This window comes from Megalopta genalis, chromosome 1, assembly GCF_051020955.1.
Source record: "Megalopta genalis isolate 19385.01 chromosome 1, iyMegGena1_principal, whole genome shotgun sequence".
NCBI classification, from domain to species: domain Eukaryota; kingdom Metazoa; phylum Arthropoda; class Insecta; order Hymenoptera; family Halictidae; genus Megalopta; species Megalopta genalis.
Window position 1 is genome coordinate 8,007,501 of NC_135013.1, and position 27,979 is coordinate 8,035,479.

A 27,979-nucleotide genomic window follows, 5' to 3' on the forward strand; every position below is an offset into this window, starting at 1 on the left:
GAGTATACTCGTCGTGTCACAAAATATTGCCGTTTCTCCGCGACGAGTATACTCGTCGAACACAGCTAACTGGTTAATAAAAATCGGCGCGGGATGTAACGCGATTGACTGGAACGTGTTTTGCACATCCGGGATTCTTTTTACACGGTTTTCAAAGACGTTCTATTTATATTCTGACATTCTATTTATTTATCGGCATCTAACGTTGGTGCACTTTTACACGGATTTTTAAACGTTTATATATCTTTGCACGGGTTTTTACGTATTTATATATTTTTACACGGGTTTTTACGTATTTATATATTTTTACACGGGTTTTTACGTATTTATATATTTTTACACGGGTTTTTACGTATTTATATATTTTTGCGCGGGATTTTAAACGGTTATATATTTTTGCACGGGTTTTCACGTATTTATATATTTTTACACGGGTTTTTACGTATTTATATATTTTTGCGCGGGATTTTAAACGGTTATATATTTTTGCACGGGTTTTCACGTATTTATATATTTTTACACGGGTTTTTACGTATTTATATATTTTTGCGCGGGATTTTAAACGGTTTAAAATATTTATTTGATTTCTACCACGGGTTTTTAAACGATTCTTTTACCTCCACGCGAGTTTCCACACAATTGCTTTATTTTTACCACGAGTTTTTAAACGATTCTTTTACCTCCACGCGAGTTTCTAAACAATTGCTTTATTTTTACCACGAGTTTTTAAACGATTCTTTTACCTCCACTCAAGTCTAAACAATTGCTTTATTTTTGCCACGAGTTTTTAAACGATTGCTTGCTTTTTGATCGATTTTTAAACAAAGCCTTGGCTTGTTTGCAACAGAAAATACAGCGAAAACTAGCTTAAAATTGTCCAACGATTCTTAACACCGTAGACAAACGAAAGAGTTATTTTCATACTGAATTTTACGAAGTATAAGGCGTTCCATTTTCTCCGGATTGAAAGAGCGAAACAGGAAGTCTCCGATTGTTCCTCGACAATGATTATCGTTATCTCGAAACTGCGAACCACCGTGAGCCACGATTGAAATCGTATCGACGATCTCCAGCGACCCGAGTGCAACTTAACCCTTTGCACTCTGCTGTCCCCTCTCGTGGGACATCGTAATTCTAGCATATCACTCGGATGTCCCCTCTCGTGGGACAGTTATTTAGTGGGCAGTTTATTAGTGATTATGGGGAATTGAGTTATTTCAGCGCAACTTTTTCAGACATGCATGTTTCCCTGAAGTTTTCTCTTGAAATGGCACAAGAAGTCAAATCAAAATATAGTAAAAGATATAATAATATAGTAAAGATATAAAAGTATACTATACTATATATAGTACTACTATACTATACTACTACTATACTATACTACTACTATACTATACTACTACTATACTATACTACTACTATACTATACTACTACTATACTATACTACTACTATACTATACTACTACTATACTATACTACTACTATACTATACTACTACTATACTATACTACTATTATACTATACTACTATTATACTATACTACTACTATACTATACTACTACTATACTATACTACTACTATACTATACTACTACTATACTATACTACTACTATACTATACTACTACTATACTATACTACTACTATACTATACTACTACTATACTATATTACTACTATACTATACTACTACTATACTATACTATACTATACTATACTATACTATACTATACTATACTATACTATACTACTACTACTACTATACTATATATAACTATATAGTAAAGATATAAAAGATATATACACACACACACACACACACACAAGAAATGTCAGCGGGTTTTGACGAGAACGTGAGAGGCGTGCTCACGACGGTCCGAGCACTTCAAAGGCGTCATTTGAAAAGAGCGATAAGGCAAGTTTGTAGAAGAAAGATCGGTATGCGAACATAGCATGCACTGTATAGTGAGATTTATAATCATAAAATCTGGAGGAAAAGATTTTCAAAGCTGAGCTCAGTCTGGTTTGAAGCGTCGCGCGGTATAGATAGATCTAACGAGTGAGAAAATCGGAAAAGTGATTCTTCTCTTGGTAAATAAATTGTTTGGTAAAAGCTTTTTGGTAAATATCATCTTGCGAGTTAGTAATAACAATTAGAAATTTTCAACCTATGTATTTATTCGTATTTTTTATTAGAACAATGGCAAAACGTTCGAACACGAATAAGTCTCATGACACAAGTAGCAGCGAAAATGAGCTCCAGATAGACGTTTATACAGATATGTTAGAAAGACTAACTGTAGAAGGTTTTCTTCTACAGTTAGTCTATCGTTTTGATAGCAGTGATAGTGATATCGTCCAAGCAACAAGGCGACGAGAGAAAGAGTTCGCATAGGTAGCGATTACAACGACAAAACAAAATTATAAAACAAACAATAACAAAATTATAAAAAATAAAATATCGATCTTTTTGCAAATTTCTCGATTTCAGCCAAATTCATATAAGTCCAATATCATTATAATATGTTAGTTAGTTCCAAAACCATACTAAATAATATGAGGGTCTGTGAATGCCCGTTTCTGCCGAAAAGTGGCGCTGAGTAGCTGGTAGCCAACGTCCAGAATGGTTCGGAGTGCTAAGGGTTAACATCGCGACTACTTATGTTTGTTATGAATCCACGAAATCTGGGGTCTGGTTGGCAACCTTTAACCCCTTGCCGTACCATTTTCTTCATAATTACAGTGACTAGAAGTTCTACGATTGTAATAATTTCTAAGAAGAATTAAGATAATTTATGTTTATCGTGTGTCTGCATTTACCTAAATGTTTATAAATACCGATGACAAGAAATCAGAATTTTTATTCAGACTAAACGCAAAGGAATAGCATTTATATTTAACTGGTTAAATCTCCGTCACGTGTCGGACACGTTGAGAAATCAAGGAGTTAACTCTTTGGGGCACGGTGAGACTATTCGAGTCCCACTCTATAACAACAAATTGAATTGAATTATTATCATTTTCTTATGTTTTTATATTATACGATTTCTTTGTTAATGAAGATATACTAATCTTGTTTAATTTGCAAAACATTTTCTTATGTTTTTATATTACATGATTCCTTTGTTAACCCTTTGCACTCGAAGCTACTTTAACTCGAAATCTAAAATAGTTTCTCCGATCTATAATATTTCCATTTCAAATAACTTACTCCATTTTATACACACGACATTAAATTTTGTGACTCGAGTAGCAGTTACACAAAACTGCTTCGCACAGTTTTTTAAAATATAAACACATTCGATGATGTTCAAACTATTTCGGAACATGGCACAGTAATTTTTATGGCGCCTCAGAGTCGCCACTCAAGTGTAAAAGGTTAATATAACTATACCAATATTGTCTAATTTAAAACGCGATACAATTTCTGTGCAGAACATTTTCTTATGTTTTTATATTATATTATTCCTTTGTTAATAAAAATATACCAATATTGTTTAATTTATTATACGATTTCTTTGTTAATAAAAATATACTAATATCGTTTAATTTGAAACGCGATACAATTTCTGTGCAAAACGTTTTCTCATGTTTTTATATTATATTATTCCTTTGTTAATAAAAATATCTCAATATTGTTTAATTTAAAACGCGATACAATTTCTGTGCAGAACATTTTCTCATGTTTTTATATTATACGATTCCTTCGTTAATAAAAATATCTCAATATTGTTTAATTTAAAACGCGATACAATTTCTGTGCAGAACATTTTCTTATGTGTTTATATTATATTATTCCTTTGTTAATAAAAATATACCAATATTGTTTAATTTAAAACGCGATAATATTTCTGTGCAAAACATTTCCTTATGTTTTTATATTATACGATTCCTTTGTTAATAAAAATATCTCAATATTGTTTAATTTAAAACGCGATAAAATTTCTGTGCAAAACATTTTCTCATGTTTTTATAATATACGATTCCTTTGTTAATAAAAATATCTCAATATCGTTTAATTTAAAACGCGATAATATTTCTGTGCAGAACATTTTCTCATGCTTTTATATTATACGATTCCTTCGTTAATAAAAATATACCAATATCGTTTAATTTGAAACGCGATACAATTTCTGTGCAGAACATTTTCTCATGTTTTTATATTATACGATTCCTTCGTTAATAAAAATATCTCAATATCGTTTAATTTAAAACGCGATAATATTTCTGTGCAGAACATTTTCTTATGTTATATTAATTATGATTTATTTCTATATCGCGTTTGAAATTAAACAATATTGGTATAGTTATATTAACCTTTTACACTCGAGTGGCGACTCTGAGGCGCCATAAAAATTACTGTGCCACGTTCCGAAATAGTTTCAACATCATCGAATGTGTTTATATTTGTTAACCCTTTGCACTCGATTTTCAGCTGTTGTTCTTGGTCTCGTTCGATATTGGAGCGGCTGGGAGGCCCTGGCAGGCGGAGAGCTCCGACGCACGGCCGGATTCCTCCGATCCGAATTTGGAGAACGCCGGAAACGCGGCGGCACGGCTTCCGAGGAAATTCCGCGGGAACAGCCGCACCAGGAGAGTGCACATTGAAAACCAGACCGGCTTCGATGGGAAAGTGGAGAAGATCCATATTAACTCCGACGAGGATCTTCCTGGTGTTCGAGCGTACGGAACGGCGAAGAAGAATCTAGAGAATAATGGACACATTCAGGAGATCGTGGAAAAGAACGTCGAGGGGGTGATCGAGTACAGACCGAGAATTGTCAGATCGGTGAGTTGAAATTGGGAATTCATTCTCGAGCTCCTAGATCTCCTTGCCGAAGCTTTATCGTCCCTTTGTTCTGCTCGTTATTTTTCATTTCTGACGGATGATTTATTTTTAAACATCTACTTGTTACAGTTTTCTTTGCGAATTTTAATTTCGAACTCGTGTAGAATTCTTTTTGTAACTTATATTTGTGGCTGCAATCGAACCCTAAATGAAATAGAAAACTCGAGAGACTTCTCAACGATTTAATTAGAATTTAATTGGAACCATCGAGTCCTAAACGCGACTAATGTATTTGCTTTTATATTATTATTTTGTATATTTATATTATAATAATGATAATATTATAATAATAATAATAATAATAGTAATATTATAATTGTAATAATAATAATAATAATATTATAATTATAATTATAATAATAATATTATTATTATTATTTATTTAATTCTTCTTAAGGCATCTGCCTATCACAATTTATCAAGATATTCTTAGCTGTTACGATATTAAATGCAACTAGTTTTTCATTATAATATATGCTTCGATAAAGAAGTGTGCCTAAAAGTATTATTTTTAATAATAATATTTTATAACATCAGGAACTATGAATAAATAAAATAAGAAACCAGTTATTTTGACTGGTAATTCTAGTGTTAACTATACCGAATTCAACACGTTGCTTACCAGAAGTTATTAATATTATTATAATAAATTATTTAGTACACGTTTCATCAGCAATGACAATTTAACTCAATCATTTCTTCCGGAATCGTTAATCGACAGACGACCAATTAAACTGTCTTTTGCCACAGGGGAATAATTAAGTGTGCCGTATAAACACTTCCGGTAGATGAAGTTCATTAATTTTTAAAGTTCGTTATGAACATATAAAACATGATTCCGATCAAAATGCCGAGGACGGTCGCGTTTCCGGCAACACCCTGTTTTGCATACAGTAATGTCTGCACAAAAATGGACAATTTGAGAAGAGGAGACACGATTATTCGAGCCTTGCAGCTCGTTTTTATAATTGCGGAAATAACTATAATATACTATAATATACTATAATATACTATAATATACTATACTATACTATACTATATACTATACTATACTATATACTATACTATACTATATACTATACTATACTATATACTATACTATACTATACTATATACTATACTATACTATATACTATACTATATACTATACTATATACTATACTATACTATATACTATACTATATACTATACTATACTATATACTATACTATATACTATATACTATACTATATACTATACACTATACTATATACTATACTATATACTATACTATATACTATACTATATACTATACTATATACTATACTATATACTATACACTATACACTATACACTATACACTATACTATACACTATACTATACACTATACTATATACTATACTATATACTATACTATATACTATACTATATAAATAAACTATAACAATAAACCGTAAGGCTCAAATAATCGTATCTCCTCCTCCTAAATTATCTATTTCTGTGGACAATCGGAGCGTCAATTAAGAGAGACATTAACTGTACTCGCAAAAACGAACGATCCGAATCTGAGCGAACGAAAATCTTTGTAACGATGACAGATCGAGGCGTACGGGAAGTCCAAGGAGCATCTGACGACCAACGGAGAAATCGAGATTGTGCAGAAACCAGTTGTTGCCGCGAGACAACAGACGCGAAGAGGCGCAGCTCCGAGATCGGCGAGGTCCATCGGCGCGACAGCGAAACCGGAAGCGGCGGACGGCACAAGGAAGGACTCCGAGGACCTGGAGGCACAGGACGCGAAAGTGTTCAGACCTTTGTTCGTCTACAGGCAACAGCAGGCGAAGAGGCAACACCGTGTCAATAATTACGCTTACGGCTACCAACCGTACAGGCCTTACTATTACCGTCTGCCAGCTTACTGAAATCCTTTCACCCGGTGACGCGTACACGTCTCAAATTGCCTGTAATAATCGTCGAAATCCTTTAGACGTCGACGGGGAAACGATTTAACGACGCGCGAGAGGCTCTTCTCCTCGAGTCGTAACGAGGCTTCGAATCGAACCGCGGATGTTTATATGCAAATTCTCGGTTTCTTCTTTCAGTCGCCGCGACTGCTTCTCTCATCGAAATCGAATCGCTAAAAGATTATATTAACAACAATGAATTTCATGAGATTCAAGTTTCATCGAATTAAAAAGAAAAGAAAAAATCGAAATGGAACATTAAGCGTACCGATTAACGTGTCCGCTGGCACTTCTCGAATTCAAGGCTGGCCTCTCCGTCGTTTTCTGCGTCTTGTGACATTTCTGTCTCGTTCGCAAATACATTCTTACCGAAGATATTTATCGGCGCACTCGATGAAAGCGGTAAAAAATTGTCCCCGATCAATCCGGAGAAGGCCTGAACTTTAATGTTAAATCGGTTTTAATATGTTAGCGCGTATAAATCGCTGTAAATGCATAAGCATTCGTGACCCTAATCGATCGAACCGCCGTTTCTTTAGTGCCATAAATCGAGAACGTTCTTTCCGATGCTGTAAACGTCGCCGCATCCTTGCGTCGGGGCGACAGAATATTTTAGAAAATTAATTTTTCCGTGAAACATAGTTAATAACGTTCCCGTGCCGAGCTTTTTTACTCGACTCTTCGCATTGACCGCCATTCGTTTTACTGAAACTTGATAAATTATATGTAATTATTAGTTATATCGTATATATACAGGGTGCCCCAAAAATGTCTCGCAAACCGGAAATAGCGGATTCCTCGGATCATTTGAAGCAACTTCTTCCTTTAAAAAAATTTTCTCCGAGGCACCGTTAACGAGTTATTAACGAAAAACAGTGACCAATAAGAATCGAGTTACGGCTGACGCGAGGCGGCCCAGCGAACCAGCGCACGAAGCCCAGTTCCGCTCATTGGCTCGGTCGCCGCGCGCCAGCTGAGCTGGGATTCGACCGCTCGACCGCTGGCGCCGCTGGCTCGGCCGTCTCGTGCCAGCTGAGCTGGGATTCGACCGCCTCGACCGCTGGCGCCGCTGGCTCGGCCGCCTCGCGCCAGCTGAGCTGGAATTCGACCGCTCGACCGCTGGCGCCGTTGGCTCGGCCACCTCGCGGCAGCTGATCTCTGTTCTCACTGTTTTTCGTTAATAACTCGTTAACGGTGCCTCGGAGAAAATTTTTGTAAAGGGAAAAGTTGCTTCAAATGGCCTGAAGAACCCGCCACTTTCGGATTGCGAGACATTTTTGGGACACCCTGTATATATTCAGACAGGATATACAGTATCAGACTCTGTACAGTACACATCAGACTCTGCCGTCCAGAGAAATAGCCTCGCGCAGAATTGAGCCGTACCTAAAAGGTTAAGCTTCCGACGAAACCCTGCGCTTTCATTGTCACCTGACTCTTTGTAATCGTCTAAAATGAAATCGACAAATTTTAGATCGCCAGTCGATCACCTTGTTTCTATTGGTATCAGCCGGCTCACGGTGTATAAAAACTCTAGCGCGTCGTTAGTTTTTGTAAACAAAGTTGAGCTCGGCTGTTCGAGCTCGACGCCGGCCCAAATGAACGACCCGTACTGTACACATTAAACAGTCTTCCATTTGTACCGTCGCGATGTAGGATAAGTGTGGGTATTACTGCGGACGGCACAAATACTGCGGTACTTTACAAAAGTAATAAAATCTAACAGTTTATATAGTGTGTAATCTTGTAAAAACAATTTCATTATACGTTTAATACTGATAATTGATGACATACAAGTAACAACAGTCGCAGTTTTAATTCATTCATTGAGTTTTCATATTCGGAAATTTACGAAAACATTGAGTTTTATGAAATATTGGGTTGGCAACTAAGTAACTGCCGATTTCAGTTTTAGATGTCTCTCACTCCCATTTTTATGATATCCGTAAATGTTATATTATAAAGTTATTATTATTATTATTATTATTATGTTATTTTTTATTATCCGTGAATGTTAGCAACTGGACAAATTGAATGCAGCGGTCAAGGAAAAGCGACCAGAATTGGTCAATCGTAAAGGTGTCATTTTCCTGCAGGACAATGCTAGGCCGCACACGTCTTTGTCCACTCGGCAAAAATTGATGGATATTGGTTGGGAATTGATGTTACACCCACCATATAGCCCTGATCTCGCGCCATCGGATTACCACTTATTTCGATTCCTGGACAACTCCCTTCGTGGTAAAACTTTTAACGATGACGACGCTGTAAAATCTCACTTAACTCAGTTTTTGGCCGAAAAGGATCAGACTTTCTACGAGCGTGGAATTTTCAAGTCGTCAGAGAGATGGCAAAAGGTCATCGAACAAAATGGAAAATACATTACAGATTAAACTTCGTTCCAAGTAAAAAGAAATTTGTTATTTCATCGAACAAATCGGCAATTACTTAGTTGCCAACCCAATAGTTCCGTGCTTGATGCGGACAGAACAGACGACACTCCTACGAAATAAAGCGAAATTTTCACTATTTTCTTCGAATATTCTATGTTCGGTATAATAAAACAAAAACAGGTGTGAACCGAGGGCGACCGATCTTTTTTTTTTCGATCCACGATGTGTCATTCAGTCTCGCGCTTGACTTCAACGATGTTGACGTTTTAATATTCCTCGACAATCCTCGATCATCCAATGTTGGCTGGCTTATATCGTCGGCAGGCGTCCTAAAAATTTCCCGTGTCTCCCGATGCTTCGATGCGGTTGCAGGCAATAACATGTCCTCGCCCCTAACCTGTAAGAAGCGAGCAAACAGCGTTAGTTTCACAAAGATGATCGACGCGAATCAAATCAGCAATAAAGTGAACAGGTAAGCGACTGTGCTTCGAATTAGAGGCTGTGCCTTCGAGAGCTCCAACGATCGAAGGTCCCATAAAACGACATAACCTTAACACTTCCACGACCGCGCCTAGGAACCTCAAAAATTTTCATAAAATTAAAATATTTCATTCGATCAAACAAAAATTATGAAGCGGACTTATAATGGCATCGATTACTTCTTCAGCATTCGTACCACTTGCAAATCGTAATAAAACTAAGCAATCATTTCTAATTTTTCATTAATTATTCTGTATATTCTATATATATTATTCTATATATATTCTATATATATATATATATTATATTATTCTATATCATTCTAATTTTTCATTAATTATCAATTCGGTCGTTAATCGACTGAATTAAAAACGGGGAGATCTCCCCGTTCGGTTGGCTAAGTGTTAAAACGAAACTAAATTGTTATACTGGTTATACCTTTGATATTGATATTGATATTTTATATTGATATTGATATTGATATTGATATTGATATTGATTTGATATTGATATTGATATTTGATATTAATTTGGTATCGATACCTTTTTTTAAAAATTTAATTTTTTTTTAATTTCGTCCCTCTCTGAAATCCTGCAAATTCTCGTTATATACTTGTCGTCAAAATCTTATCGTCAGTTTTTCAAGTATTGAATGTTTTTTAAAAAGATAGTAAAACACAGCGCGTTTTTTTTAACCCTCGAATGACGAAGGGTTCATTTTCACGACTGCACCGTTGACCATGTTTATAACAATTCCGAGCTTTGTTCAGTAATTTTTCAAAACATATTTTTGAAGATACTTCTTGCAGACTTATTAGCCTTTCTATTGTTGGTAACGTAACAGCAATTAATTTATTTTAATCTCTGAAGATTGAGTAATTAAGTGAACGAGAGAGAGAGAGAGAGAGAGAGAGAGAGAGAGAGATCTAAGTACCCTGGGTCAAAGTATACCCAGCCGTCGCAGCTCTGCGAGGATGAATAGAGTTCACCTGCAGATTTTTGCGATTAAATAAATAATATATTTTATTAAATATATTATATTTAAATATATTATATATTAAATATATTTTATTAAATAAAATACAATTATCAAACAATTAATATTCGTTTTAATCCTTATTTTTTATGTATTTCCGGCGTGTGCCTAAAATGTCAAAAAACCTGTTAAACGATCAAGATGACAAATGCTTCTACTTCAATTATGAAAAAAACTTTTCACAGCGTACGAAATCAGCTTTTCCCCCTCTGTTTCAGCGTGCACAGAGAATCCGATACAGCATTATTCCGCGGATCCAATAAAACGTTGTCGCTGGCGAACTCGGCGTCGGTGTACCTGTTGAACGCGTTGGACGTTCTGCTTTTGATCATCGTCGCGCCGTACATGTTCTGGCAATGCGCCACCGCAAACGATCGCGTGAAAATCATCGCTCGCGCTGTCCTGGAAGTGAGGCTCACGGCGCCAAAGCTCAACGAGGCATTCAACGACACCGCGAAATTAACCGTGCGACTTGAAAATTTACAATTAACGGAACACCGTATAATTTATGGAACAGGTCGCGTTGGAATTGCTGATGTGGATGATCTTCGCCGGTGTGTCCGTATTGATGACTGCCGCTTTCCTGCTTGAGAACACCTATCTGGGCAAAAGCGACTCGGATAGAGCACAACCGATCGATATAAAATTCGTGAACCCGAGAAACTCGAGGATACCGGACTCCCATGATTTCTCCACGCGACCGGAGGAACCAAGGAATCCCGATTAGTCGACTTCGGACGTTTTTACAACAGTCTCTGGTGCTTTTTGTAAATCGAATGTATCCCTGAAACGTCGATCAGAAGTACTATAAAGGAAGATAAACGCTCCGCAAACGACATGTGATTTTCTAAACGAAACGACACGGTTCAAAGAAATTTCAAATTTTTATTATTATTAGTATATTATATATATATATATATATATATATATATATATATATATATATATATTGTATATTATTATTATTATATATATACATATTATTGGTAAATTATTGTCAAATTAATTTTCCCAAATTTTCTCTAATTTTCCTTCGGCTTGTAAACAGAAATGGACGATTCGGGGAAAAGAATTATTCGAGCCTTACTCCTTGTTTTTATAGTTGTTGACAATCGGTAACTATAAATATGAGCCTTGAATACAGTAATTTCTCCCGAATTCGCGCTCAGATTACGCACAAAAATGGACAATTTGGGAAGAGGTTTTTTTTATAGTTAAGATTAACACTATACCGTCCGCGATAATATTATTATAGTTAAGAAAACACTACGCACCACGCTGGTGCCATGCAAAAACTTTGGTGGCATTTTAAAAAACTGAAATAACATTTGAACTGTTTCTCGGGTAACTATAACATTGTGCTTATTTAACTAAGAATTAAGTACGAAAATTCTTGAATGACATATCCTAATTTTAGGAATTTATATTACCGCCATCTTCGAAATTTTTTAAAAATCTAACATTTCCAAGCTATTACGCCGGCGTCAAACAAAAGAATCATATCTAAGATCTGCGGACGGCATAGTGTTAACTACTATTGGGCTAGCAACTAAGTAATTGCCGATTTGTTCGATGAAATAAAAAATTTTTTTACTTGGAACGAAGTTTAATCTGTAATGTATTTTCCATTTTGTTCGATGAGCTTTCGCCATCTCTCTGACAACTTGAAAATTCCACGCTCGTAGAAAGTCTGATCCTTTTCGGCCAAAAACTGAGTTAAGTGAGATTTTACAGCGTCATCATCGTTAAAAGTTTTACCACGAAGGGAGTTGTCCAGGGATCGAAATAAGTGGTAATCCAATGGCGCGAGATCAGGGCTATATGGTGGGTGTAACATCAATTCCCAACCAATATCCATCAATTTTTACCGAGTGGACAAAGACGTGTGCGGCCTAGCATTGTCCTGCTGGAAAATGACACCTTTATGATTGACCAATTCTGGTCGCTTTTCCTTGACCGCTGCATTCAATTTGTCCAGTTGCTAACATTCGCGGATAATAAAAAATAACATAATAATAATGATAATTTTATAATATAACATTTACGGATATCATAAAAATGGGAGTGAGAGACATCTATAACTGAAATCGGCAATTACTTAGTTGCCAACCCAATATATATGCCATCTAACGTGTCAGCAACTATGAAAACGAGCCGCAAAGAGGATCGGTAACTATAAAAATGAGCCGCGAGGCTCGAATGATCGTATCTGAAAATATAAATAATGTAAATCGTTCGTCGCATCTTGACGCAACAGACATATTTTCGTTACCGAGCGATAAGCGAACGATCAGAAATGAGAGATACCGTGTCGAAGGTGAAAGTTTACGAGGTAATCACGCATGCTTAGAATTTCGAGCCGGAAAATTTTGGAAAATCGCGTTGTTATCTCCGACAGCTTGAAATATATAAGAGCGTGATCGGTCTTCCAACATTATTCGGTCCTAATTCGTTCGACAAAGGGTATCCAGCGGGTATGCGGTTGCTAACGACAGTCTTCGTCCTCGTAAGTTTCAATTCGAACGCTACACGGTTCCGTGCGTATTTTCATTATTATTCTCTTTCCTTGCGCGCATTAATAAATAAAATAATTTAAAGCATCAATAAATATATAAAATAATTTAAAGCCTTAATAAGTAAATAAAATAAATAAATCAGTAAATCAAATAATTTAAAGCCTTAATAAATAAATAAATAAATCAGTAAATAAAGTAATTTAAAGCCTTAATAAGTAAATTAAATAAATAAATCAATAAATAAAATAATTTAAAGACTTAATAAGTAAATATTTAAATAAAATAATGTAAAGTCTTAATAAATAAATAAATGAATCAGTAAATAAAGTAATTTAAAGCCTTAATAAGTAAATTAAATAAATAAATCAATAAATAAAATAATTTAAAACCTTAATAAGTAAATTAAATAAATAAATCAATAAATAAAATAATTTAAAGCCTTAATAAATAAATAAATCAGTAAATAAAATAATTTAAAGCCTTAATAAGTAAATTAAATAAATAAATCAATAAATAAAATAATTTAAAGCCTTAATAAATAAATAAATCAGTAAATAAAATAATTTAAAGCCTTAATAAGTAAATTAAATAAATAAATCAATAAATAAAATAATTTAAAGCCTTAATAAATAAATAAATCAGTTAATAAAATAATTTAAAGCCTAAATAAATAAATAAAATAATTTAAAGCCTAAATAAATAAACAAACTGTTTCAGAAACATTTTCGTCGGTCAAAATACGTAGTTCGAACAACATTTTCCAACATTTGCAAATCGAACGTATTCGATGAACGAATTGCGAAGCTCGCGAAAATGACGAAACAACGAACGGAGAACAGAGAGAGGTGTAACAGAAAATTCTTCCTAGATCAGCCTGGCAACGGCGTCGTCGTCGTCGCATGGCTACGGCATGAGGCAATCGAACGACCTCACCGTCAACGAGAAATTTCTGAACGGCGTGCACACAGCGGTCCACGATCTAACAGAGTCCACGATACTGAAGAAGAAAGCCGTGATCGAGGCTGCGAACGCCATCGCTACGGGCAAACTCGGCATCCTGAACGGCCTCAAGCTCACCGACAATCGGCTCGTCAAGACCGTCGTTGATCTAACATTGGCGTTGCTCGAGGCCCTCAAGGCTGCGGCACTCGAATTCGTCGAAACGTTCGCGAACAAAGCGATGCTTATGCTGAACAAATCTCCGATCGGCGATCTCGCCGGTCTCATGGAATCGCCGTTGTTCGGCCTCGCGATCGACACTTTGTTGCCGTTTTTGTCGCAGGCAGAGACAACGAACGCGAACGTCGAGGACGCCGCGGAACGATTTTATTACAATCGAAGACGATTATCGTAATCAGATTGTTCGAATCTGTTCGATAAATTCATTCGCTTCGCGTTAATTGTGGCATCGCGCGGCATTTTCTGTGTCCTACGAATGGGAAGAATGTGTGCGCGTCGCATTCGAATCGCATTGCCAATCGATTTCAAACGCGATTGAAATTCCTAGCATCGTCTCCTAGTTTCGCAGAAACGAAAACGCGCGCGTTAATTGTTTATTACCGAACAAGTTGTTCCATTGGGTCAATTAACAACTATCCTTCAGTCATTCGGTTCTTCAAGTTCGTGTAATTTCGCGTCAAATGGCATTAACAGTTCGAGTCCCGAGCAGCGCGATCGCGCTGTTGAGATTTTATGTCGAGAAAACACGAATTGTCGAAGCGCGCTCAGATTTACCGAAGCAAGTACATCGCACAGCTCCTTTTAATGCAAATAGTACATTTTACAATAGGTAGAATAATACTATAATAATGCAATAATGAGCGATGTAGTAATGTCTCCCTTACTGACGCTCAGATTGTCCACTAAAATGGACAATTTGGGAAGAGAAGATACGATTACAATTATATTATATTTACTTTAATTATATTTATAATATATTTATATTATAATATATATTAGTATATTAATATATAATATAATATATTTATATATTAATATAATTACATATATAATATGTATTATATATATTATATAATATATACTTTAATCTATCTTAATTATATATATATACTATAATAAAGTAGATTACTATATATATATATATATATATATATATATATATATATATATATAGTAATCTACTTTATTATATATAATATATATTATAATATATATATATTGTATATTAATTACATTAATATATAATATATATTATATATATATATAATATATTTTAATTATATTTATATTATATTATATTTACAACTATAACAATAAACCGCAAGGCTCGAATAATCGTATCTCCTCTCCCGAAATTGCCCATTTTTGTGCGCAATCCGAGCGTCAATTAGAGAGACATTAACTGTATTTCTGCGCGGCGATAATTTCGTTCCAACCGTGATTTGCGAACGCGCGTTATCGTGTCCTTTACAGTAATGCCAGAAACACCGACATCTTCGCGAGTTGGCGCGCGAAGACGAATCGCTTAGCTGACGCGAATCCGCTACGGCGATATCCGATAAATGCGGGTTCTTTATTGAACGATTCGGTGACACGATTGTTTTCGCAGCAACGATCCCACGATTATCTCTTATTAACCGTTCGAGTCCCGAGCAGCGCGACCGCGCCGTTGAGATTTTCTGTCGAGAAAACCCAGCGCATTTCGAACATTGTGGACAACCGACGGTGCGTTACCGATTGTCGAAGCGCGCTCGGATTTACCGAAGCAAGCACATCGCACAGCTCCTTTTAATGCAAATAGTACATTTTACAATAGGTAGAATAATACTGTAATAATGCAATAATACGTTACAAAATAAAATTGTTTAATTCATTATTATCGCGCCGCTTGGTATTTCTCGACATAAAATAAAACAAGCGCTGTCGCGCCGCTTGGGTCTTTTCGTACTCGTTTAGAGAAAGCGCGGTTGCGCTGTTTGCGATTCTTCGACGGTGTTTTTTCAATACTCCCTGGGACTCAAACGGTTGAATTCATCGTTCAACCGTAAACTTCGTGAAATGGCACAAGGCCCGGCGCAAGGTCCCAACCGCAAGCGGAAGGATATTTTAACCCCTTGCGCACCGACGCCCGCTTTTAGGCGACTAAACCGACCGCAATTATACGGTTATTATACTTGCAGAATTAAGCATTTTCGTTCCGCAAAAACTGCACCGATAATGATCTTTTCAGGTATTTTGTTCGAAACTGCCGAGCACCGAAAGTAATCAACGTAATAGATTACGACTACGCTGAACTTGTTATTATCACCTTTCGCCGCTTTTAACCCTTTGCACTCGAAGCCATCTTAACTGTAAATCTAAAGTCATTTTTCTGACTTATAGTACGTTCGTCTTTACAAGACAAAGCGCATTTTACGCGTACGAAATTGAGTCTCTGAAACATGGAAATATCGTTTCATTATCATTATCTCGTACATTCTTTATTTGCCATCTGGTATCGTTTTATCGCACTTTGCATCTACGAGAAGAAGCGAGTACTGTTCTCGAATAACTAATTGCGATCGCTGCGCCTGCAAACGATCCTCCGATAGCGACATTAACGCTTTAACTACCGGAAATCTGTTAATAGCCTCTTTAATTGCCGTGCTGTGCCTGAAAGGAGCTTAATAATCGTTTTCTAAATCTCATAAGAATTGCTAAGAATCGATTATGCCGCATTTATTATTTGTTGCTCGACGAATAAGATTTCCACGGCTGTCGAACAAAATTCATCGAGAAACCGTCGATTACTCGAGATTTATTCTGAATAAATCTACTTTCTATTTCATGGATACAGTTAGAAGTAACACATCGCTCAATAAGTCTCCGGTCTGACACATATATGGCAACACTGTTGACGAACCTATATGATTTCTGGATAGTAGCATCCTTCGAGCAATATATGTCAAAATTTCATGACATTTTGATGATCAGTTTACAGGTTACAGTTGTTTTAGTGACCCCAGTTTCGCAATTTTCAAAACAATGATTAAAAAAGAATTTCGTGTATCGATTAACTCCTTAATGCACAGTTTTTTTTTAAAAAGGCCGGCCAAAAAAAATCAATTTTTTTAAATGTAAAAATACACAATTTAGAACGTTGTCTTGGCAAGAAAATTACAAAAATACAAAAACAATCAAAATTTTTATTGCAATTCTAATTTTCAGAATATTACTATTATTGTTATTATTATTGTTATTATTATTATTGTTGTTGTTGTTGTTGTTGTTATTATTATTATTATTATTATTATTATTATTATTATTATTATTATTATTATTATATTTTATTTTACATTATATTTTAGTAAAATATATATTGAGAAATGAGCGAATCAGAATCTGAATATGAATACGCTGTCGGAAAGCGGTTCACAAGGAAGAGATAAGTCGTAAGTGATAAGTAGAAATAGGATACATTTTATACTTGAATAAGTAAGTGTTATAGCTTACAATCCCATGTAAATGATAAATATCAATAAAACGATTGTTTTTTTATTGCTTTCACATTGTTATTTTCAATTCTCGATTGCATTCGAGTGTGAAAAATGATAGCAACATAAAGTACAACGCCGCTCGAATTATCTCAAGTGTGCACAGTTTAGCCAGTTTAGCGCGCTCGAGTTAACTCGAATTTCTAAAAAAAGAAAAATTTGTTTTTCTTAGCTAAACCGGAGACTTATCGCGCGATGCGTTATCCTCGGTATTAAACATCCGCTGACCTGCGCGGACCTTTTGCGAAACGGACATGCCACGATTTCCGGCATAAATTACAATAAATCATGCACGTAGCGCGGTAATCAATTTATTTCCTCCGTTACGCGAAGCTACGTTTCACGAGTATTCGTGAAACCGGCACCGAAGAATCGGCGTCCCGTTCGATCGCAGCACTCCGACAAAGTACGGTACGCGTATCGCGTAACACCGCGACGAACGCCGTTGTTTATATTTCCGTAGGAAGAGAAGAGAAGAATCACAAAGTTTACCGAACACGGTCCATTAATATTTACCGAACGAAATTGCTTTTAGGACTCGGAACACGCAAAAAAGCGTACGTCACAAAAGACACCGACGTCTCGCCAGGCGAGCGGCAGTTCCGCGTTCGATCTTGATCGGTGCCATCGACGACAGAAACCTTGCTCTTCGACGCTTCTTCGACGGTAAGTGAATTTTATTACATCATCGGCCTTGATCATCGAGCGTACACCATCGGGTCCCGACGTCGACGATCGTCGCTCCTCGACGCGATGGCTGCACCTTGTGAAATCCACGGGATCCCTCGGAAACGCTCGATTTCATTTTCATCAGGTCCGGACGATTAGGTTCCCCGTGCGAATTTAATTTGTCGAACATTCGAACTGCGAAAGAATCGCTTCGTTGGGTAAGCTCGAACCGGAGATCCGTAGGATCGGCACTGGACTACGAATTTTTACGAATTTATGGTATACAGGGTATCCCAAAAATGTTCCTGAGGTCATTTAAAGCAACTTTTTCCTCAGCGAAAATGTTCTACGAGGCTTCGTTTAGAAGTTATTCGCGAAAAAGCAGTGACCAATGAGAGGCGAGCTCGCCTAGCGCGAGGCGGCCGAGCCAATGAGCGCGCGAAGCTCGGTTCCGCTCATTGGCTCGGCCGCCTCGCGCCAGCATATCTCGCCTCTCATTGGTCACTCTTTTTCGTTAATAACTCGTAAACGAAGCCGTGGATTGCACTTTCGCCAAGGACAAACTTACTTCGAATTACCTCGGGAACCTCCCATTCTCGGATTGCGAGACATTTTTGGGACACCCTGTATGTGAAAACTATAATCCGTTTTTTTTTTTACTATGGAAGACCACTTCTTAAAGAACAGAGATTCTCGTCCCATTCCGATCTTCGTTTTCCCATGAAAATATTAGGGGGACCGGAAAGTTATGTCGTTTGTTTACATTAAATTCAAACAGATAAATATGCGCAGAAACGACATTACTGTCCGGTCCCCCTAATAGAAATTTGTTTTCTTCTTCTTTTTCCGTTTTCAATTTCGTCTGCGATCTAAATATCGTCGTGAGTCAAAGTTCGACAACGGTTCCTTTGTGCACACGGTTTTTCCAAGTAGCGAGTCGGCACGAGGCACAAGTGTTTCTTTCCTACTCATTCGACACGCCAGTTCCGTTGCAACAGTCATAATAATCAGAAAAGTGCGCTGTTGAAATATCGTTTGGTGCATCAGGATTCTCGGTACGCCGCCGTTGCGTGTTGGTTCGCTTGTGAAACACAGAGAAGTCTGTTATTGTACGTGGTCGATTGGATTTCGAGAGTTAATCGGACAAATTTACCAATTGATAGAACGATTAGGTTGTTTAGTAAATCCGTACGCGCGGGCCTCTGACGCCCAGAAAGAGACAAGGAAAATTACACGAATTCGAAGCGATAGTTCAAATGTGAATTTTCAGACACGTTCGCGTAGAGCTGTTTCTATGCAACTTAGCTTAAACGAAGTTAGACTTAGCTGTCTACTTTGAGACGAGGTAGATTACACTGAAATTATAAATAAATAATATATAATATAATATTATAATATAATATAATACTATATAATAATATATTATAATTATAATATAATATAATACTATATATAATAATATATTATAATTATAATATTATATTATATTATTATATTATATATTATTTATTTATAATTTCAGTGTAATTTACCTCGTATATATAATATTATAATATAATACTAATATATAAAATAATATAATAATATAATAAAATTATATTTTCTTACAAGAAAACGCGAACGGACTTATCACATAACCTAATAATTTTAGCGGCGAATACGGCGTGAGCTTATTATCGGCGTCCTGTTTGTCAGAGAATGAAGGGAATCGTCGCTGTGTGTCTGCTGCTGTCGGTAGCCGAGGGTAGTAACTTCTGGAGACAATGGAGGCCTCAACATCCACATCCACATCAATATCCAGGACTTCCGCATCAACATCCAGGACCTCCGCAATCGCAACCATGTCAACCTTTCGAGCCCCCGGGCCAAATATGTCCGCCGGGACAGGTACACAGCTGTTCACCGCTACCGCAGTCGCAATTTCCACCTGTTCGACCGCCAACATCGTTCCCACTGCCTGGTGTTCAACCCGGCGATCAGAATACCGCGAATTGGTATCAACAAACCAGCAACATGAACTCGATCGACCTTAGCAAAGCTGAATGGGTCTGCCAGAATCCAATAACGAAAGACACGGTATGTTATATACGGTGATAATCAACAGGGATTCAAAAATCACTCACCAAACCTCCTAATATCCTGTTTATGCTCATTTCAATACATTCGATACGAATGGGAACTGCAGTTTAGCAAATTTCTTTCCACATTCGTCTCAATGCGATCTAATTAAGGTATCCATCCTATCTACTCTTTACGATGACCCTATAAAATTCGATGCGTCATTTTTCTGCAATTTTCTTCTAATTTCGACATCGAGTGTAGCACGGTCTTTTATCGGAGAAATTTAACAGCCAAGGAATATTCTGAGGATACAGAAATCAGTTCGTAAGATTCTTCTACGCATGCATATCCATATATACAAAGCTTTATACAAATTTGAAAACAGTGCGATTCGTGACAAGTGGCGCCGCTTGTGGCGAAATTTCGAAACAGAGAATTAGAACTGTTATAATATTATAATATAATATATATAATTTTATTATATTATTTTATATATTATAATAATATTATAACATATTATATATATATTTATTTATTTATTTATTTATTTATTTATATATATATATATATATATATATTATAATATTATTATAATATATAAAATAATATAATAATATAATAAAATTATATTTTCTTACAAGAAAACGCGAACGGACTTATTACATAACCTAATAATTCTAGCGGCGAATACGGCGTGAGCTTATCGGCGTATTAGAACTGTTCGCCGAAATTATTCACAGATGATAATGCCGTGAGTTCAATGTTCCGGCACAGATGGTGCAGCTGTGCAAAATCCATAAAAAAGCTTGTCACGAAAGAGCGCCATTTTTAAATTTTTATGAATAAACTTCTTTGGATGAAGAAGCGTGTGTGTATGCAGAAAAACGTCTTCTGAACATTTCTGTATCCTTAGAATGTTCCTTACCCGTTAAATTTCAACGATAAAAGAGATTTTAAATACGATAGAATTCCGATTATCCGGCACTGTTTGATCCCAATATCATAAAGTAATGTACGTCGAGTTTTTGTTTAACTTGAATACTTTATCGTTTACAGATGATTATTATTAGCGCTAACACGCAACCGTCGGAAACTGGACAGGGACAGAATCCGGGCGAAGGTCCAAATATTAATGAGAACAATAATCACGGCAATCCTAATGATGGAAATCTCAATAATGATAAACATAATCACAACGTGAACACAACTCCGCAATCGGATACAAACGAACCTTCTCGTTCACATGGAGGAGAAGGTCTTATTGACGTTAGGCTTGGACCTTGACGAGTTAACATTATCAGGCACGTTACGAGATTGCCGAAAGGAATCAAGCAGAACAATCTTCTGTTCTCAATACTTTATTACTATAAATCGTTTGTACTTTAGGTTTTGTAATAGAACAATTTAACGTGCAGATCAATAAACTTAAAAAATATCTTTCTTCGCATACTCTAAACAATAATTAAAGTATCTTCTTAATTTCTATAACCTTCAGTCTCGTTGCACACACACATACACACACACACGTGCGCGCGCGCGCGCGCGCAAAATCCAATCATGTATTCAGACCATACTATACGACGTAATATCAGTTGTTACTAGATTATGTCGTTGCGTATCCTGCATACATACATTGCGCACTTGTGAAATATATGCGTGCATTCGTAAAAATAACAACATAACGTAAAAATAAATATTATATAACGTACGTAATATATCTGATTAATCTTAGTCTCTATTGAACTTGTAAAATAAATTACAAACGAATATTATCTGAAGATGAACCAACGTAAAAAATGTGGTAGAAAATATCTTACAATAAAAACAAATAGTATAAATGTTAGGTTATGGAAAAAAAATTAATAATACATTACTTTTAAACGTAATCGCATTAAATTACTCGAACGATTTACGATTGGTAAGAAATTCGACAATTCAACGTAATACAATAAGAAAAATTTTACATGTCGAATTGTGCTACTTGTTTTACTCGTTTCTGTATAGAGAATAAAAAAACAATTATGAATCAATAAAATATAATTTTGAAGTATCATACGAACAGCAGTATGAAGTCTTACCGAAACGTTGGCATCAGGAACAACAATCGACGTTTTCTTCGACAGAGTACCGAGTGCTTCTATCCGTACATTAGGATCCTTTACTGCTATGTACTGCAAAGTTGCATTAGCAACTGCATTGACAGTATCATTATGCAATTTCTGATCATCGCTATAGAGCGGACAGTCACTAAATAACAATTTACAATTTATATACGACAGTATTTACAAGGAACTGATATGTATTAATATTATCGTTTGGAAGTTTGTAATACGTAATTTGTTTTACCCATTATTAAAATGTTCATATCCAAAAATTTGTACGTCACATATGTAACACATGCAAACTCCGCAAGGACATGTAATTTTATTACATCCAGAAGTTTTAAAGTATTGCCTGGAACACGATTTGCATTTACGTATAATAGCTTCAGTCATTTTTTCTTCCAACAATAAGCGTGCCTTCTCATTGTTCTCCTCGTAGCATTTTGATGGTATATGATTTAATTTTTTACACAACCTAAAGTATAAAAAAGAACATAATATGAGATGATGAATGTAAGTTATGGTAAAGGTATATATTATTGGGAAGTAGTAATTTACTTAAATTTACTTACTTACTTAAATTATTCATGATGAGCTTACCTACATGATTGTTTCATACAATCAGGATTAAAGCATCTAAAGATTTTGTCTTCAGAAGGTGGTATAGATGCGAAAGGACAAAAGGGACAAGATACCAAACCCTCTATTCCAGCGGCTATAACTTCAACTTCTTGTTGTTTATTTAGCAGAAAGCTAAACTCTGTCGGAGATAATGCTTTCTTCAATGAAGAATAGCTAAATTCACCTTTGCATGTTAAAAAACATACTATGCGTGTATCTCCTTCTGCCAACCTCACTTCAATGCCTTTCTTCATACACGATTTACAAAATATATGCCCATCGCTACATGTGAAGCATCTCGATGGCATACAATCCGGATCACAACAGCATTCGCACTCCAATAGTTCATTATTTTTCTATAAAATATGTATGCAAATTAAACTTATTTCAATTTGTGTGCACTATAGGATGTTCTTCGTAAGAATGAACACCTAATGAATCTGATGTATTTATTATATAGAGAATGTTTTGAATACAATTTGAAATATCTTAAAGAATAAATATTGTAAATAGAAAATTCTGTTATGATCGTTTATAATTAATCTTAAGAGAATATGCCCTTCGGCAGAAATATATCAATAACATGTAACAATAAATATATTATGTTTAAGACTTTTTTATATCATTAAAAATAAAAATAATATTTAGATATGTGATATATCTAGTACATTTTTTTATTGTTACCTTTAGTTTTTCGAATTCTTTAATTTCATCTTCTCTTATCATATTCATACAATTCCTAATTTGTACTTTATTTTCTATGAATGCACATTCTTGTAGTAATGGAATATTATCATATGCTATATGACCATAATTCACCACTGAAGGATTCACCACTGGGTCTGCAGTTTCTAGTGCCTGTGCACTTAAAGTTAAATTATAGTTATAACGTTTATAATAATTGTGCAAAACGTTCTCCTACGAATTAAAAATTTTTTTTTTAATTCTAAATATATACATTATGAACAAGATATTATGATTTTCAGCATACCTCGATATGTTTGAACTTCAGTTTTAAAAATTTGTATGCACTTTCATTGAATTGACATTTTCTGCCTGGATTTTCGAAATGTTCAAAAGCATTTGGAAATGCTTCCAAAAACATTCTTACATCGAAGTTCTTTTCATATTTCTTGTGTTGGCCTCGAATTTTTATCCTTCGTGAAACCTCTTCTTTTGTAATATAAGTGGGATTTTTGCACTGGGCGTCTATATAATCACTTACAGCCTTTTCATCACCCTTCATGCATTGTACCATTTTTCTTAAATATGTTTCATCGGCATTAGTAAATATATTTGCTAAAATTGTTTGTTGTTCGGCTATTTTTTCTTCCTTTCTAATGGGAGACTGATCTCTAATTGCAATAATATAATCTTCTAAATGTGCCAGCATTTGGATACCATCGTCATACTTCTCAGAATATTCAAGACATAAATCTTTCATATAATCTTCATTGATTTCAGGAAATAAAAATTTTAAACTTTGAAATACTTCTTCATCCTTTGAAGACAAAACAATTTCCTTCTGAATGCATTCCTTTCTTTTCACACCTTCAAATATTTGTGTTGGAGCTGAACTTTCTACTGCAACTTTTGCTACAGTTCGGGATTGATTTTGTTTATTTGACATTTTTTTATTTAACTGTTCAAATGAATTAATGCCTAATATATTATCATTTGAATCATGCAAATAAGAATCATATTTTAACATAGGTGTATTCGCAACATTCTGTATTTTCAGCTTATTGTTTTTCTTAATAAATTGTGAAGGTTTAATATAAGGTTTTTGAAATTTTGAACTTAAAAAAGTTTGCCTTATAGAATTCTTACTTATAAAATTAAAATGTTTCCAACTTTTAGACTTGGCTTTTTGCACAAATTGTAAATATTGCATGTATTTATTCATATATTCTCCAAAATTATTTGTTAAATTTTGTTCAAATACGTTTTTTGTTGAAAGCAACGTTCTATTTTTTGATCCATTACCATCATATTTTTTTGTACATTTTAACATGTCTTTTGGAGTAGCACTTGAGTTTTTATTTAATATTAATTTCGGTGGCTGCAATATTTTATTTGGAATTTGACAAGCAGTTTTATGTTCAAATACTGCTTTTTCCTTCCTCTGTAGTAATTTAATGTCAAATGGATTTATTAAATCATTTTCCAAATTATCATCAGACAGTATTTCAATATCTTCATCCATATTTTGAATTTGAAAAATGGTATCATCATTTTTAACAGTATTATTACCTACAACTTTCTTTATAGTTGGAAACTGTTGAGTTTTTCTTTGTTCTTTTGGCCTTTTATTAGGCAACAGATCCCAAAGTGTAAGCAATACACGATTTTCTGCATTGCTATTTTTGCACAACGTAGTAAAAATATTTTCATATTTCATTTGTGGTAGAAGACTATAAATTTTTACAGCTTCTTCCTCAAACTGAATATTAAATTTACTATTTACGTTCTTATTAATATCTTTGCTGCAACCTGGCAATGGATATTCTTCTTTTTTTTCATAACTTTCTATGTAATCGAAATTATTACTTTGACCATTATTATTTTCTTCAATAATTTCAATATCAACTATAGCACATTTTGTAGTGCGATCAGCATCGATCATAGCCGTAGTATCATACAATTCTATGCTTGCAACTTCTTCCGAGTCCTCTGCATAATAACTATTGTCTAGATCAGAATCATTAGAATCTGTATCAATATATATTTTGTAACCCTTATTTATTTTGTTACAGAGTCCTGCTACAACCAAGCCATTTTTGTAGCTCTGTGTTCCCAGAATCAATTCCTCAACTATCTTTAGGTTTCTTCCAATATCAAAAATACGATCTCTTATGTGTTGAAAATTTATTAAAAGTATAGTCTCACTCATCGTATCTAAGAAACAAATTAGTATACAATAAATAATATATTAACGTAAAAAATATTACATGTAACATAAACTTTATTCTGTACGTACCAATATTTTACTCCCGCTAAAGTAGAAAACAAATGACTACAACAGATTTCATATTAGGTTGTTTGTCCACGAAACGTCACATCTTAGACGCGTCACAGACGCAACATCGCTGACCGTCGACGAAGCGACAGCAGCACGTTATTTTCACGAACTACATCTGTCATGACATCCAATGTCATATGTCGCTTGCTATACGCTTCCGTATAGCGGGCAATATGAAAACGATAGAGGACCAACGATAGAGGCATCTTTCATTCGTCATTACGCTCGGCGTACAACATGTGTCAGTCGCTGGTCATATTTCGTCGCTCATAAATGAAATCACAGAAACGAGTGAAGTCATTTCATTTGCATAAATCGTCGGAAGGTATCCATGTCTATGCAACCATACCTTATCTGACTATGACCGAAAAGAAAAAGAAAATGAGAAAAAACACACGTTGTAAATACACATTGTTTGAAATGATTTAAATTAAAAATAATTTTTCTCGCTCATTCCTTTGTCTTACTTTATGTATGAGCGAGCATGATTTTTTATTTCAGGCTCAGTTTTCGGAAAATATAGACCTTGAAAATTGGTAGAATGCAGGTATACTCCCCCCCCCCCCACCCGGGAAATGGATCTCGAATTTAAATCTCGAACATTCTTATACTACATTTTTGGCTCCTATTTTTTAATAAAGAATCGCCTGATCTCCAATTCAAACTCGCTCTGTATATTTCAGTACAGTAGAAAAAGAAAAACAATAATTTTAGAACATAAACTATAAATAATAATTTACTGATATCTACCTACCTTAATGTTATCAAAATTCTTTCCTCGGAATTTACACGTTCTCGCATATTTGTATTCTGCCTTGCAATGCTTCGACCGCACTAGTTCTACAAGATTTTTATGCGTCTTTCCGCATTCTGTAAAATGCTTGAAATTTATTATCATCTTGTCTTAATGTACTTGCAGCCGCGAACACTCTACAGTTAATAATATTCAGCGATGCAAAGATGCGATCGAGATTTTCTTCGTTTTGCCGTCGCTTGACATTTTTACAACCGATGAAAATTTGATCTACGTTCCGTGAATTCGGAAATCAAAACGTACGCTTTGTGGACGGGTCGTGTCTTCGCGTATTTAATACGCTACGATACGCGTCTAGGACGCGACGCTTCGTGGACAACAGCCTTAAGCCTCGTTTTCACCGGTTTGGCTTTTGCCGCTTGCGTATGCCGCGCGGCATTATATTCCTCCATTTGCGCAGAAAATATCGCGTTGTTGATCGCGTGTTGTAGTTTCCTCCTCGCGCACTCGTTCTTCAAATTTCGCACTTGAATGGCAACGTACTCTCCGTACACGGAAAACTCGTCCTTGTCTATATTTTTATTGCACAATTTCTGCAGTAGGTCGAACGCAGCATCGGCCTTGTCGGCAACTTTGCGTTTCCTGGACTGTGTCTCCTGAGAATTTCCAGGATTTCCGCATTCACTCTCAATAATTTGCGGCTGCAGCACCTCTTCGTCTATCGTCGTGATAATCTGTAATTAAGCATTAATTTGAAGAATTCAACGACGAATGGAACAGTCGCTCAAGCGCAAAGGGTTAAGTTGTAAAGTGTGTAAAAATTAAATATTCCATTAATACTTACATTCTCCTCCTTGTTCGGCGTAGTCCGCGGCTTGTTCCGGTTGCGGAGGAAGCTCATAGATTCAAACGCGAACCACTTACTTCTATATATATCCTCGCTGCCGGCACCAGATTTCATAGTCTGTTGTTCCTTCTTTAATTCACGGGAGAAGTGGCTCAACAAGTTTTTCATCTTTCTTTCTACTTCGTCGCTGGACT

The 27,979-nt window shown here is 35.4% G+C and overlaps 5 protein-coding genes across 13 annotated transcripts in view; 4 read left to right on the forward strand and 1 right to left on the reverse strand.

Annotated features, from left to right (window-relative positions):
- Positions 1-9,376, forward strand: part of LOC117228613 (uncharacterized) — a 10,153-nt gene extending 777 nt beyond the window's left edge. The window contains exons 2-3 of the mRNA XM_033484453.2: positions 4,434-4,787; positions 6,426-9,376. Coding sequence (XP_033340344.2) covers positions 4,434-4,787; positions 6,426-6,749 — 678 coding nt within the window. The 3' untranslated portion in view covers positions 6,750-9,376. The remainder of the gene's footprint in view (positions 1-4,433; positions 4,788-6,425) is intronic.
- On the reverse strand, positions 8,518-27,254 carry LOC117228582 (uncharacterized). Of its 4 annotated transcripts, none has more exons than XM_076520410.1 (8): positions 26,939-27,254; positions 26,143-26,542; positions 24,154-26,060; positions 23,847-24,080; positions 23,142-23,518; positions 22,786-23,016; positions 22,518-22,686; positions 8,518-9,581 (listed from the first exon to the last, which is right to left on the reverse strand). In XM_076520410.1, exons 3-8 carry the CDS (start codon positions 26,053-26,055, stop codon positions 9,336-9,338), a joined length of 3,159 nt encoding a protein of 1,052 aa, XP_076376525.1. In that variant the 5' UTR covers positions 26,056-26,060; positions 26,143-26,542; positions 26,939-27,254; the 3' UTR covers positions 8,518-9,335. The 4 variants fall into 4 exon arrangements, with proteins under 4 accessions (XP_076376525.1, XP_076376536.1, XP_076376533.1 ...); XM_076520421.1 differs by lacking the exon at positions 8,518-9,581 and adding an exon at positions 21,782-22,435; XM_076520418.1 differs by lacking the exon at positions 8,518-9,581 and having other exon boundaries at positions 21,782-22,686.
- Positions 9,477-12,300, forward strand: LOC117228615 (uncharacterized). The gene is made up of 3 exons (XM_033484455.2): positions 9,477-9,656; positions 10,919-11,108; positions 11,218-12,300. Exons 1-3 carry the CDS (start codon positions 9,565-9,567, stop codon positions 11,425-11,427), a joined length of 492 nt encoding a protein of 163 aa, XP_033340346.1. The 5' UTR covers positions 9,477-9,564; the 3' UTR covers positions 11,428-12,300.
- Positions 12,741-15,104, forward strand: LOC117228628 (uncharacterized). 2 transcript variants are annotated; one of them, XM_033484480.2, is made up of 2 exons: positions 12,741-13,206; positions 14,090-15,104. In XM_033484480.2, the coding sequence occupies exon 2, from the start codon at positions 14,127-14,129 to the stop codon at positions 14,568-14,570; it is 444 nt and encodes a 147-aa protein (XP_033340371.2). In that variant the 5' UTR covers positions 12,741-13,206; positions 14,090-14,126; the 3' UTR covers positions 14,571-15,104. The 2 variants fall into 2 exon arrangements, with proteins under 2 accessions (XP_033340371.2, XP_033340369.2); XM_033484478.2 differs by having other exon boundaries at positions 12,777-13,206; positions 14,085-15,104.
- LOC117228626 (uncharacterized) lies at positions 18,028-21,906 on the forward strand. Of its 5 annotated transcripts, none has more exons than XM_076520521.1 (4): positions 18,028-18,120; positions 18,245-18,375; positions 20,074-20,454; positions 21,496-21,906. In XM_076520521.1, exons 3-4 carry the CDS (start codon positions 20,077-20,079, stop codon positions 21,721-21,723), a joined length of 606 nt encoding a protein of 201 aa, XP_076376636.1. In that variant the 5' UTR covers positions 18,028-18,120; positions 18,245-18,375; positions 20,074-20,076; the 3' UTR covers positions 21,724-21,906. The 5 variants fall into 5 exon arrangements, with proteins under 5 accessions (XP_076376636.1, XP_033340368.1, XP_076376631.1 ...); XM_033484477.2 differs by having other exon boundaries at positions 18,032-18,115; XM_076520516.1 differs by having other exon boundaries at positions 18,051-18,375; positions 20,030-20,454.
- Positions 27,255-27,979: the final 725 nt, after the last annotated feature.